Source organism: Maniola jurtina, chromosome 28 (assembly GCF_905333055.1).
Source record: "Maniola jurtina chromosome 28, ilManJurt1.1, whole genome shotgun sequence".
Lineage (NCBI taxonomy): Eukaryota > Metazoa > Arthropoda > Insecta > Lepidoptera > Nymphalidae > Maniola > Maniola jurtina.
This window is the reverse complement of record NC_060056.1, coordinates 2,588,608-2,602,723: the sequence shown is the minus strand read 5'-3', so window position 1 is coordinate 2,602,723 and position 14,116 is coordinate 2,588,608. Positions and strand designations below refer to the sequence as shown.

At 38.1% G+C, this 14,116-nt stretch overlaps 2 protein-coding genes across 5 annotated transcripts in view; one reads left to right on the top strand and one right to left on the bottom strand.

Moving 5' to 3' along the window:
* Window positions 1-388: 388 nt before the first annotated feature.
* Window positions 389-14,116, top strand: part of LOC123879622 — a 25,866-nt gene continuing 12,138 nt past the window's right edge. The window contains exons 1-2 of the mRNA XM_045927422.1: window positions 389-1,502; window positions 2,108-2,110. Of these exons, the coding sequence (XP_045783378.1) occupies window positions 552-1,502 (951 nt within the window). The 5' untranslated portion in view covers window positions 389-551 and the 3' untranslated portion in view covers window positions 2,108-2,110. The remainder of the gene's footprint in view (window positions 1,503-2,107; window positions 2,111-14,116) is intronic.
* LOC123879616 (zinc finger protein 567-like) overlaps window positions 6,230-14,116 on the bottom strand; it is a 12,394-nt gene continuing 4,507 nt past the window's right edge. The window contains exons 6-12 of one of the 4 annotated variants that reach the window (XR_006799043.1): window positions 13,952-14,059; window positions 13,121-13,348; window positions 11,354-11,581; window positions 9,179-9,290; window positions 8,287-8,391; window positions 7,173-7,424; window positions 6,230-6,419 (exon numbers count right to left, since the gene is read on the bottom strand). Coding sequence is in view for 3 of the 4 variants with exons in the window: in XM_045927410.1 (XP_045783366.1) it covers window positions 7,266-7,424; window positions 8,287-8,391; window positions 9,179-9,290; window positions 11,354-11,581; window positions 13,121-13,348; window positions 13,952-14,059 (940 nt within the window). In the remaining variant the exon portion in view is untranslated. Of the gene's footprint in view, window positions 6,420-6,471; window positions 7,425-8,286; window positions 8,392-9,178; window positions 9,291-11,353; window positions 11,582-13,120; window positions 13,349-13,951; window positions 14,060-14,116 lie in introns of those variants that run through there. The other 3 variants (XM_045927410.1, XM_045927412.1, XM_045927411.1) reach the window with 3 other exon arrangements.

Here is a 14,116-nt window from a genome sequence, read left to right as displayed (position 1 = left end):
AAAGGCTTTACCTGTACATTCTTAAACAGATTTTTATATGTAATAGTTTTTAATATAACGTGCAAAATGTTGGAAAAAATACCCGAATACGGAACCCTGAGTGCGCGAGTCTGACTCGCACTTGGTCGGTTTATTCTGGCGGTTAAGTTACCGACGTTGAAATAGCCCACTTGGCATAGAATTACTAAGTTTTAGTGTCTACTACAGCCATAATAATGTAAAAAGTTATTCATAATCATAAAAACCATTAACAGCAGTCTGCATCCTAAAAAGTTCCCGCTGTTATTCAATGTTAGCCGTTTGTAAACCAAACGTAGAAAAAGGCTGGAACTCATAGCCAAATTTAAAAAAAAAAAAAATTTAATCTGTGACGATAGACAGCTGACATTTGTCAAAAATGTTTATGATTTTTTTAAATTAAAAATGGCTACCAAAATTATCAAGCCACTATTTATAATCGTAAATAAACAAATGTGAAAAAAGCTAAAATAAAACGGCGCAGTATACCCTAAAGTTTAACCATTAAGCGATAAGTTTAATAGATTTTAAAAATGGAGGCCCACTTACACGATGTGAATTTAAAAATGGATCAACATTCGCATATGCATGATGTAAATGTAATCAGCATCAAAATGGATTCTCTTCACGATGTTGGCTTGAAAATGGACAATGGATTGCAGAGCGTTAATATTAAAATGGATCCGAGGCTGCACGAAGTTTCGATCCAACACGATAGTATGAAAATGGATCACAACATGCATGATTCTCAAGTGATACACGAGTCCCAGGTCACTCAGTTAGATCAAATATCGTTACAACCCCAATACAAACATCTGCAGCCTGTCCAAGAGCAGAATATTCCCCAAAATCCGAACCCACCAGAAGAACAGCAACCCGTAAAACCTAGAGTAGAAAACAAGAAAAAAAAGGAAGCGATCGACGGGCAAGCGCGCGAGATAATTTTTAAGGTAATAAAGTTTTTCGAAAGCGAAAAACAGAATCGTGGATATCATTTTCCTGTGGAAAATGTTGTCAAGAGAGCCTGTGCGGCTACAGGTTTATCAGAGAGCACGATCAAACGGATAAAACGAGAAGGTTTGCGTGCGGAGGCGAATCAAACTAAAATGACTGGGCCAAAGAAGAAACGTGTGCGGAAAACTAAAGTGCAACTTGATTACTTCCAACTGTGTGCGTTACGAGGTATCGTTAACGCTTATTCAATGCGTAAGGAAGTGCCAACGCTAGGCAAAATATTAACAGCGGCAAAACACGAGTTAAACTATCGGGGTGGTAAGGAATCTCTCCGGTTAATACTGTTAAACAAACTAGGTATTAAGTTTAAGAAATGCGAGAAGAAAAATAAGAAACCGCCCGAGCCTCAGGCCGTTCAGACCCAACAGATGGTCCCTGTTATGTCCCATATACAAATGCAACCGATGAAACCTGAGAACCAATGTATATACACTAATATGATGCCCCAGGTACCGCCTGTGTCCTACTAAGTGATATGATTTGAGTAATTACTACCCATTTCATAAATGCGAATCTGTGTCTTGTCTGTTGGTTAGCTCTTCATTTGGATGTGACAACGTCTTATAATTCGATAGAGCCGGCTGCACGCACGAAAAAACATGACTCATGCGGCGTTACCTCGCTCTGAGGCGTTCCATGTAAGGCTTGAAGTGCAAGCGAGAGCGCGGAACGAGCGACAAAGAAGCACAATCGGCCTTTGTTGTCACGTTCAACTATCGTCAGTAAACGACTTTACAGACAACCAATTTTTTTTTGCCAGAAATAGGGATGACTACTAGTGGAATCAGTGACTTTTATCAAACGTCAAAACGCTCACTTAAGGTGGATGCAGCAGGTCTGCCCGTGAAATTCAAATTTTATTTGGTTTTTCGCAATTTGTAAACTATCTGTTAAATGGTACAATGGCTGTGATAGCCTAGTGGTTAGAATGTCCACCTTGTATATTGGAGGTCGGGGTTCAATTCCAGGCAAACAGCTCTAACTTTTGAAGCATTTTGAAGATTTAAAAAAAAAAAAATATTAGCCATGCTAATCATGACTAATACTCCCCTTTCCCCTCCAATTTAGCGTAAAGCCAGTGCCAGGAGTGGGTACGACAATAGTGCAACAGGTAGGGTTTGAACCGCCGACCTTTCGGAATTCAGTCCGCTCCTCAACCGTTGAGCTATTGAGGCTTATAAATATCACTTGCTTTCCTAGTGATTAACATGAATTAGTGAGAAGTGGGTGGATGAGGAAGGCGGAGGATTGTGTGTGGTGGGGCGCTCTCTGGAAGGCCTATGTCCAGCTGTGGACACAAACAGGCTGATTGATTGATTGAACATAAATTAACTATTATAATGAAAGGAGATCATTGTAAATAGTATGTAGTTGTGATAGCCTAGTGGTTAGAACGTCCGGCTCCTAATCGGAAGTCGGGGGTTCGATCCCGGGCACGCACCACTAACTCTTCAGTTATGTGCATTTTAAGCAATTAAATATCACTTGCTTTAACAGTGAAGGAAACCTCGTGAGGAAACCTGCATGCATAAAAGTTCTCCATGTTCTCAAAGGTGTGTGAAGTCTGCCAATCCGCATTGGGCCAGCATGGCAGACTAAACCCTTCTCACTCTGAGAATAGACCCGTACTCAGTAGTGGGCCGGCAATGGGTTGATCATGTCATTGTAAATAAAGATTGATATGTGTGTATTGTCTATATTTTGTGTGTAAGATCAACGTTTGAACTATTATCATGAAATCATTTTATTTATACATAATTTTCGTTTTAAAAATGGATGAATTGATTTCTTTAATGCTGACAAATTATGTTTTATGACTGTTGTAAAATTTTTTTGCACCAATAGATTGAATAATTTTTTTTGCATCAAATAAATTGTTGAATTTTTGTATAAAACTGAATTTGAGTTGAATATAAAAATAAATCTTGTCAATTATATAATTTTTTTGAAAAATTATATACTTTTGGAAAATTCAATATCTTCCAAATATCCAAGCATGCCAATGTGGTCCTGTCCTAAACAATCTCTAAATTATAAATAAATAGGTGCTATCCTTTTCTGCAGGGACACTTATGAAAGGGATAGCAATTTCATACCTGTCATTTTAGTTTCTAGGACAAAAAACCGGCCAAGTACGAGTCAGACTCACGCACCGAGGGTTTCCGTACTCGGGTAATTTTTCCGACATTTTGCGCGATAAATCAAAAACTATCACACATAAAAATAAATAAAAATCTGTTTAAGAATATGTATATACTTAAAGCCCTTTCATATGATACCCCACTTGGTATAGTTATCTTACTTTGAAAATTGAAACACCTTTTAATTTTTTTTTTAATGATGTAACCACAAATTCGCGGTTTTCAGATTTATTCCTGTACTTGTGCTATAAGACCTACGTACCTGCCAAATTTCATGATTCTAGGTCAATGGGAAGTACCATATAGGTTTTCTTGACAGACACGACAGACAGACAGACAACAAAGTGATCTTATAAGGGTTCCGTTTTTCCTTTTGAGGTACGGAACCCTTAAAAATAGTCGTGTGCAAAAGCTAGTCTTGGGTACAGAAAAAAAAATTGGGTTCATGAGATACAGCCCGCTGACAGACAGACAGACGGATGGAAGAGAGGGGAGGCTTAGTAACAGGCTCCCATTGGCACGCTTCGGGTATGGAGTCTTAAACAACAGTTTTTCTTTGATGTAATATTATGTACATTGGACTTCGTTTGTGTTGGTATTGGCTGGCGGGCGTGCTCTGCCTTTTTGGAGTGTTTTTTTTGTTAAAACTGACTGGAAAGCGCTCTAAGGGGGTGCCGTGCGTGTGTCGGCGAGCGCCGGCACAGACGGGGTCCATACTTGTATAGTTTAACTAACTTGTTAAAAATTACTACAAACTTGACATTGGCTAATCTTTGTAAAGCCAGACGAGAGAGAAAAAAAAATTATGTATATTAGTGTCAGACAGGTTTCATTTGTCTTTTTTTTTCTCTCGTCTGGCTTTACAAAGATTAGCCAATGTCAAGTTTGTAGTTATTTGTAACAAGTTAGTTAAACTATACAAGTATGGACCCCGTCTGTGCCGGCGCTCGCCGACACACGCACGGCACCCCCTTAGAGCGCTTTCCAGTCAGTTTTAACAAAAAAAAAACACTCCAAAAAGGCAGAGCACGCCCGCCAGCCAACACCAACACAGACGAAGTCTTATTTGTCTCTAGTTATATTGTACCTAACTAATTTTTCATTATATTAATGATATATAGAACGATAGATATATAATATAAGGCTGAATTGATTATGTAATAAAACGATTGTATAATAGCTATTTTATAATTAAATTATAAGTATGATATTCCAATGTTTTTTCTTTTATTATTATAGAAATACCGCCAACTTCCTAATTCTGAGTTACATATGCGAATCGTTTAACAGAAGTATAAATTAAAAATTTATAACACCCCCGACAAGTGAAGGTTACAGTAACTAGAAAAGAGCTGATAACTTTCAAACGGCTGAGCCGATTTTCTTGGATTATAGCTAAGAACACTCTCGATCAAGCCACCTTTCAAACAAAAAAAATTGGTTGTCTGTAAAGTCGGTTTACTGACGATAGTTGAACGTGACAACAAAGGCCGATTGTGCTTCTTTGTCGCTCGTTCCGCGGTCTCGCTTGCACTTCAAGCCTTACATGGAACGCCTCAGAGCGAGGTAACGCCGCATGAGTCATGTTTTTTCGTGCGTGCAGCCGGCTCTATTGAATTATAAGACGTTGTCACGTCAAAAAAACTAAATTAAAATCGGTTCTTTAGTTTAGGAGCTACGATGCCACAGACAGATACACAGATACACACGTCAAACTTATAACACCCCTCTTTTTGGGTCGGGGGTTAATAAGCCGGATACTAACGGTCGACTGAGTTGCCGGGCGACTAGTCGACCGTGCGTAACGGCTCTTGAAATTAGATAAATGGATCGGATATAAAGAATACACTAGAAATAAAACAATGATAATCTTACAAACAATCTTTATTTCATAATTCATTGCCATACCTTTAGATTTAAGATTTTAAAAGGTAATATATACAAAACTTAAATTAAAAACCGCTTTTATACATTACATCACACTTCATTCACACTTATAATATTACTAGCTGATGCCCGAGACTTCGTCCGCGTGGATTTACGTTTTTCAAAATGCCGCGGGAACTCTGATTTTCCGAGATAAAAAGTAATCCATGTGTCAATCCAGGGTATAATCTATCTTCGTACCAAATTTCATCCAAATCGGTTCAGCCGTTTTTGCGTGATTGAGTAACAAACATCCAAACATCCACACTTTCACATCACATCACACTAATATTATAAAGGCGAAAGTTTGTATGTGTGTGTGTGCGTGTGTGTATGTTTGTTACTCCTTCATGCAAAAACTCTGAACGGATTGGGCTGAAATTTAGAATGGACATAAATTATATCCTAGATTAGCACATAGACTACTTTTTATCCCGGAAAATCGAAGAGTTCCCACGGGATTTTAAAAAAAACCTACATCCACGCGAACGAAGTCGCGGGCATCAGCTAGTTTAATATAATAAAAGCCTAGTCTTTTTTTGTGTGACACGCCACATATACATATAAAACTATTGTAAGACAAACTATAATAACAATGACAGATGACATATAATCCATACTAATATTATAAATGCGAAAGTGTGTCTGTCTGTCTGCTACGTTCACGGCCCAACAGTTTAACCGTTTCTGAAGAAATTTGGTACAGGGTTAGCTTATATCCCGGGACGGACATAGGCTACTTTTTATCCCGGAAAATCAAACAGTTCCCACGGGATCTTAAGAAACCTAAATCCACGCGGACGAAGTCGCGGGCATCCTCTAGTTAGTACATATAATTTCAGCTTCGCAGAGCGTTGTCTCTGTCACTCAAACGTATGTGACGTTTTGTCGGTTTAACGACAGAGACAACGCATTACGAAACCGCTATCTCTTTCTAAAATACGATGTACAATATTTCCTGTCTGTTATTATACTTATTATGCAATGACAGTAACATAAATAAATATCTTATTACAAGATTCTCAAAGGTGTTAGAGTTACAAAACTAAAATTGAATTAAATTACTAGTTTTTTTTTTTGTCTGTCTGTATGTCGTGTCTGTGAAGAAAACCTGTAGGGTACTTCCCGTTGACCCAGAATCATGAAATCTGTCAGGTAGGTAGGTCTTATAGCACAAAATATACAAGGAAAAATACTTGATTCCGGAACCCTCGGTGCGCGAGTCTGACTCGCACTTGGCCGGATTTTTACTTTCCTACAGTTTCAAATTTTCTTTTCAGATTTTATTTTACCAAATGAATTTGTTTTACCAAATTTTTAGTAAGATATACTCATGGACAAAATTTTGATAGTTTATTGACAAAAACAAATATTTTTCACGTCTACCCTCGTTTAAACACGGTCGTGTTCAGGGGAACCCCTTGAGCTCATGCAGCAGGTGCTTGTGCGGGCGCTCAGCCCTTATAAGATCACTTTGTTGTCTGTCTGTCTGTCCGTCTGTCATGTATGTAAAAAATCTACAGGGTACTTCCCGTTGACCCAGAATCATGTAATCTGTCAGGTAGGTAGGTCTTATAGCACAAAATATACAAGGAAAAATACCTGAGTACGGAACCCTCGGTGCACGAGTCTGACTCGCACTTGGCCGGATTTTATTTTACCAAATGAATGTGTTTTACAAAAATTTTAATAAGATGTATTCATTGTTGACAAAATTTTGATAGTTTGTTAATATTTTTTCACGTCTACCCTCATTTAAACACGGTCGTGTTCAGGGGAACCCCTTGAGCTCATGCAGCAGGTGCTTGTACTGGCGCTCACCCTTTATAGGATCACTTTGTTGTCTGTCTGTCTGTCTGTCTGTCTGTGTTTGTCAAGAAAACCTATAGGGTACTTCCCATTGACCCAGAATCATGTAATCTGTCGGTAGGTAGGTCTTATAGCACAAAATATACAAGGAAAAATACCTGAGTACGGAACCCTCGGTGCGCGAGTCTGACTCGCACTTTGCCGGATTTTTACTTTCACCTAGTTTCAAATTTTCTTTTCAGATTTTATTTTACCAAATTTTTCATATGATATATTCATTATTGACAAAATTTCGATAGTTTATTGACAAAAAAGAATATTTTTTCACGTCTACACTCATTTTAAACACGGTCGTGTTCAGGGGAACCCCTTGAGTTCATGCAGCAGGTGTTTGTGCTGGGTCTTCTCGTGCGTCTTGCGCGCCACGTTCTGCGCGAAGGCGGCGGGGCAATAGCTGCACTTGTGCGGACGCTCACCGGTGTGTGTGCGTTTGTGGTTGATCAGAACGCGGTTCGTCTGGAAAACATGGAAATCACACTAATATTATAAAGGCGAAAGTTTGTATGTGTGTGTGTGTGTATGTTTGTTACTCTTTCACGCAAAAACTACTGGACGGATTTGGCTGAAATTCGGAATGGAGATAGATAATATCCTGGATTAGCACATAGGCTACTTTTTATCCCGGAAAACCAAAGAGTTCCCACGGGATTTCGAAAAACCTAAATCCACGCGGACGAAGTCGCGGGCGTCAGCTAGTTTTGAATAAATGAATGAACGAATTTTTTTTTAGTATTCTACTAGCTGATGCCCGCAACTTCGTTCGCGTGGATGTAGATTTTTTAAAATTCCCGTGGGAACTCTTTGATTTTCCGGGATAAAAAGCAGCCTATGTGCTAATCCAGGGTATAATCTATCTCCATTCTAAATTTCAGCCCAATCCGTCCGGTAGTTTTTGCGTGAAGGAGTAACAAACATACACACACACATACAAACTTTCTCCTTTATAATATTATAGTGTGAAGTGTGATTCTAAAAAAGGGTGGAACATGAATTTTTAACCGACTGCGGCAAAGCCAAAGCAATAGGAAGGGTTATGATTTTAGCAGTCTATGTATGTTTGTATTTAAATTCTGTGTGTTCCACCGTAGTTCCTGAACTACTGGACTGATTTTGATGAATGAGGTGTCAATTGATTCGTAGTAAAGGTCCGGGTGACACAGGCTATATTTTATACAAAATAAAATTCACCTAACGAATGTTACATCAAAAAAATCCAATTTTTTTTTGTACACCTTTTGAAGGTGAAACTACTTTGAATAAATGATTTTGAGTTTGAATTTTGAGTTTTTGAGCTTTATGGTATAGTGCGAACACTCACATGGAATCCTCGACCGCAAATATCACATATCTTGTTCTTCGGCTTCTCGTATTTCTCGTGGACGAACTTCTTGTGCGTTCTTATAGCGTAACCGTTTATGAAGTGCTGATAATTAAAAAAATTGGTTGTCTGTAAAGTCAGTTTACTGATGATACTTGAACGTGACAACAAAGGCCGATTGTGCTTCTTTGTCGCTCGTTCCGCGCTCTCGCTTGCACTTCAAGCCTTACATGGAACGCCTCAGAGCGAGGTAACGCCGCATGAGTCATGTTTTTTCGTGCGTGCAGCCGGCTCTATCGAATTATAAGACGTTGTCACGTCAAAAATATATTTCAGTGAAAAACTTAGGTTGAGGAACTGTACCACTTTTATGAAAATCAAAAGTCAAAAGTCAAAAGTAGGTATTCCTTTAGATGGTCAGAATTGTTATATTTGTAAGATATAGTGGTGATAATTAATTTCGTAAACTTAAATCTAAAGCTACGAGGGTTCCAAACGCGCCCAAGTCTGAGAAGAGCCCACAGCAAACTCCGCCGGGTATTTTTTTTTTATATAAGTTACGTCGATGTATCTGCGCCTCAGACTAAGGTTGAGATTTTAGAGCGCACTTTGACTTTGCTCAGACTTAAGACACTGTTAAAACGAGACAGCGTTATACCACTGGCATAAATGTGTCTCGTTTTAACTGAAACTTAAGTTTTTTTTTAAATTATATAGACTAGCGCTTGGCTGCAATCAGACCTGCTAGCAAGTGATGATGCAGCCTAAGATGGAGCGCGCTTACTAGCGCGCGAGTAGCTTAGCACAAGCTTTACGCTTAATTGGAGGGGAAAGGGGAGTATTAGTCATGATTAGCACGGCTAATATTCTTTATTTAAAAAAAACATGTTACCTTGTCACACACTTCGCAATAGTGCTGACTCTTTCTAACGTGAACCAGTTTATAATGATTGTCCATGTAGCTTTTCCGACTGAAAATCTTTCCACAGTCCGGGCAAGGAACCCTGAAAAATTACCAAAACAAAAATAATATTAAAAAACTGTCTCTCCTAATATCCGTACAGAAATAGTTTAAATATTTAATTAAACTTTAATTAATCAATATTAATATGATAAATGTGTAAGTATGAGTGATTCCTTGGTACAGACAGCATGCAAAGCCGTCGATCTTGCACCTAATGTCTCCGGTCGTGTCGGATTGCCGTCCCATTGGACTATGAGAGTGAATGAGTGATATCTCCAGTTTCTCTTTTGGATAGTTTCTGTAGATACTTGACATTGGCTTTCTTGGCCAAAAACCTGTCATTATTATCATAGTGAAGCTTATATTTTAAACTTATACAGGGTGTAATTAGGACGCTAGCAAAAACTTAGCCATTATAATTATACTACCTAAACACAATCCAATACCGATAACCATTTACGTTGTACTTGTACTTTTAGAATCTTAGTCGTTTTCAAATCAGCAATGTATAGCGTGAAAGACTCCGGGCCAATGACACGTCGTGAGCAGTTAACCCCGCGGCACCTATCTACGCAACGTTCGTTGACCTCTAGCGTCTAGATTTTTTCTTTGCAATAAATCGCGAACTTTTATTTTTTTCTCGTTTTTTTTTTATCAGTAATCATCAGTACCTGTCTTCGTTTTTGCTAGCATTCTAAATTAAATACACTCCATATAGTGCGTGTAAAACAAGTAGTCCAATATGAACACGAGGCGTATGACTGCATTATACAACAAGTGTAAATTAAAAATTTATAACACCCCCGACAAGTGATGGTTACAGTCACTAGAAAAGAGCTGATAACTTCCAAACGGCTGAACCGGTTTTCTTGGATTATAACTAAGAACACTCTCGATCAAGCCACCTTTCAAACAAAAAAAAAAACGAAATTAAAATCGGTTCATTAGTTTAGGAGCTACGATGCCACAGACAGATACACATGTCAAACTTATAACACCCCTCTTTTCGGGTCGGGGGTTAAAAACAGATATCAGCCGGATTTATGTATTTATAATCCTTAGTCTATGACCAGCATAAACCGCCATGTTGCAACTTCAGAATGGACTACTTAGTATGCTATTACTGTACTAGGTTTTGCCTTTGATTTCACTCGCTAATAGTCACACTAATATTATAAAGGAGAAAGTTTGTATGTGTGTGTGTGTGTGTGTGTATGTTTGTTACTCCTTCACGCAAAAACTACTGCACGGATTGAGCTGAAATTTAGAAAGGAGATAGATTATACCCTGGATTAGCACATAGGCTACTTTTTATCCCGGAAAATCAAAGAGTTCCCACGGGAATTTTAAAAAACCTACATCCACGCGAACGAAGTCGCGGGTATCAGCTAGTTTAAAAATAAATTTAATTATTTAAATATTCACTAGTCCGTATCGGAAACTTTGAATAAAAATGTTACGTGCGTTATCTTATACAGGTTGTTACTCGTAACTTTATAGAGGCTAATTTTTTTAACTTTTTATACACAGGCTGTTTATTTATATTCACTATTTGATTTAAATTTGACGAATTTAATGTAATTTTCATTATTAGTGTTCTTTTTAAATAATTTCACTGATCTTAAGAGGGGTCTCTCCGTCACTCGCTCCGTACAAACGTAGTTACAATTTCATTTGAATATTAAGCAACCAAAGTCCATGAATTTTGCAGACATATTCTAGAAACTAATATCTATGCCTGTGGTTTTCCAGATTTCCGTTCAAATATTCGGTTTCAAAGTTACGCGGTCTTAAAAATTCACATACAAATCTTTGAGCCCATGTAATTTTAAAACAACATATTTAAAAAAAATCTAAAACACCACAGGCACAGATATTAGTTTCTAGAATATGTCTGCAAAATTTCATGGACTTTGATTGCTTAATATTCAAATGAAATTGGAACTGCGATTGTATTTTTTTTTTTTGTTTTTTTTTTTTAAATTATATAGACTAGCGCTTGGCTGCAATCAGACCTGCTAGCAAGTGATGATGCAGCCTAAGATGGAGCGCGCTTGCCTAGTAGTATGGAGTAAGTGACGGAGAGAGCCCTGTTAAACTTACTTCTCTCGTTTTCTGCGGTGGTGTGCAACCGCGGACCTCAGATGGCGTTTGTAAAAGTACTCGCTGGGGAACTGCAAGTTGCACTCAACACAGTACGCTAGCTCCTCGACTATCGGCTTTTTTCTCTCTTTCTTTATTTGGTGCATTAGCAACATATGCTCCGAGAGATAGCTTTTTCGTTTGAACTCGAATTTACATATATAGCATATCGCCGGTAAGTGGTGATTCCTGCAATTAAAAAAAAAACCTTTTAAAAAACCGATTTCAAATGTCTCTAGAGCTTCGTCTGTGTTGGCGTTTGCTCGCGCGCGTGCGGTGCCTTTTTGGAGGTTTTTTTTTTTGTTGAAAGTGGCCGGTTTTTGTGTTTTACTGGTGTTTTTTGGTGGTGGAACTGACTGGGAGGCGCTGAACCCCCCCATACTTGTATAGTTTCCCTAACTTGTAAATAACTACAAACTTGACATTGGCTAAACTGTGTAAAGCCAGACGAGAGACAAAAAAAGTCTCTGGAAAGTTTATTTGAGCGATATCGCCATGTGGTGAATGATGTAGTCTAAAATGTTTAAATGTTTAACTTTAAAGGGGTATGGCTGTTATATCAAACTCGCACCCCTTATCGCGTTATACTCGGCACGGAACGCCAAATTGGAACGGTGTACCGATTGACTAAAGTTGAAATCTATTACACTGTTAAAGCGAGACAGCGTTATATAGCTGGCATAAATCTATCTCGTTTTAACAGTGTTTTAAGTCTGAACAAAGTCAAAGTGCGCTGTATACATTTCAGATTAAGACGGCACGTGGGATGCAGTGCTGGTTGCTAGAGGGAGACAGCAACTATGAATTCCTTGAATTCCACATCAACTGTCACCTTTCCACAACCTCACGATACGTCTCAATGGTACAGTATACGTATCTTTAATTAGCATTTTTTTTAATAGCTTTTGCTTGTATGTACACATATAACTCTGCCATTATAACTATGCACCCCAATAGAATACACGATATGCGTTCTCGTCCCACTCACTCGCTACGTCTGTTGATATCTCTCACTCAAACATATCGTGACGTCATTAAGATATTCTGGCGGAGTAATATGTTGAAGTAAGACCGGCATAATATGTACCGGCTTTAATATCTGTGTACGGTATTTGAAGTCGGTTTTTTGAAAAGTTTTTTGTCAGGCTTTTAGCGAAGCTCACTCAGTTATTATGAAATTTGTTATCAGTATTTAATATTTAAAACGGCTGATTTTTGTTTTTTTAGAAAAGGTGTGTGAAAAAAAAAGAGGTCTAACATACGCCTATGTACAACAACGCCTAATAATTCGCTTTCCCTTCCTAAGAATCGTAATAGTGAGTGCTAGAATTAGGTACCACAATAATCAAGTTTTGAATCTAGTACCTTCGTAATTCAGTCCTTGCAGTTTGCTTGCGAGTTTCTTTTACAAGAGCGTTAAGTTAATAAACACTTTCGATGTCTACGAAATTCTGTGTTTTTGTGAATAAATAATACATCCATATGTAGATACAGAAACAATTTGTGTTTCATAGATTCTCTTCGATATAAATATGTATTATGATTTTCATTTATCGCTTTAAACAAATACTTTAAACAAATACTTTACAGTTTTATGCGTTTTTTTCGAAAGAAATTCTACTGTTAACTATTGGGACAGGTTGAATGACGCGAGTGAAATCACAGACAAAATATTCGTTGAGCAAAGTCCTCGAGGTGCGGCAGGTTGCACAGCAACCAAAAACTTACTGCAATTTAATCGGGGGTTTAATTTGGTGCCTAACGTAGACCCTCAAATGTCGTTTGAACAAGTCCTCAGTAGGGAAATGCAAATCGCATTCGACGCAATAAGTCAGCTCACGCTTGACCGGTTTCCACTTCACCTCCGGGTGACATCTAGCCATGTGGTTGTCGAGTGTAGACTCGCGTTTGTATACCATTTTGCATATCTCACATTGGATGGGCAAGTGATAGCGTCTGAAAACGTTTAATGAAGCTTTACTAGTCAACTAGAATCCAAGCCTCTAGCACCTAAAAGCTATCTGTCAAGAGCTCTAATGTTATTACATTATAGAGGCATATATTTTATTAAAGAGGCAACCCTCTATGTTCACTGACACTTTTACGTTATTAGTTAAAATTTTACAGACCTAGATATAGTGTCCTTATTTCTAACAATAGCAACAACAATTTTACTATAGCTATAGTGTTTTCCGATAGTGATATTACGAGATAATTCCCGTAATTAGGTATCCTGGGAAAGTACCAGTGTAGACAAGAGTTCATAAAATACACCCAGTTCTTCAAGCTAAATTTCGGAACTAAAATTTTTGTGTTTAATGTCAAATGAACCACCATTACCATTATGCCATGTCGAACAAACAGAAACCGAATGGGGGCACGGGTTTAATAAACCTGCCTTTCACGTAAACTTGCTTCTATCTTAGACTGCATAAACTGGGCGAGATCCCTTACATCACCCAGGTCTAATATAAATGTGCCCATCATCCTTTAGTATAGAGGTAGACATCAGAATCAACGCCTTTGTCAGAGAATAATAAAAAAAAAACAATACTTTACCTGATGTGTCGTTCGATGCCGCTCTTCTGCTGGAATTTCTTGCCACAGTAATCGCAGAATAGTGTCTTGTGGAGGCTTCGGTCGTGCCGGTGGTATTCGGGAAGGGCTCTAGCAAAAAAAAGGTGGACTTTAAACAGAGATTTTGCTACAAAAGTGCTAAAGCAG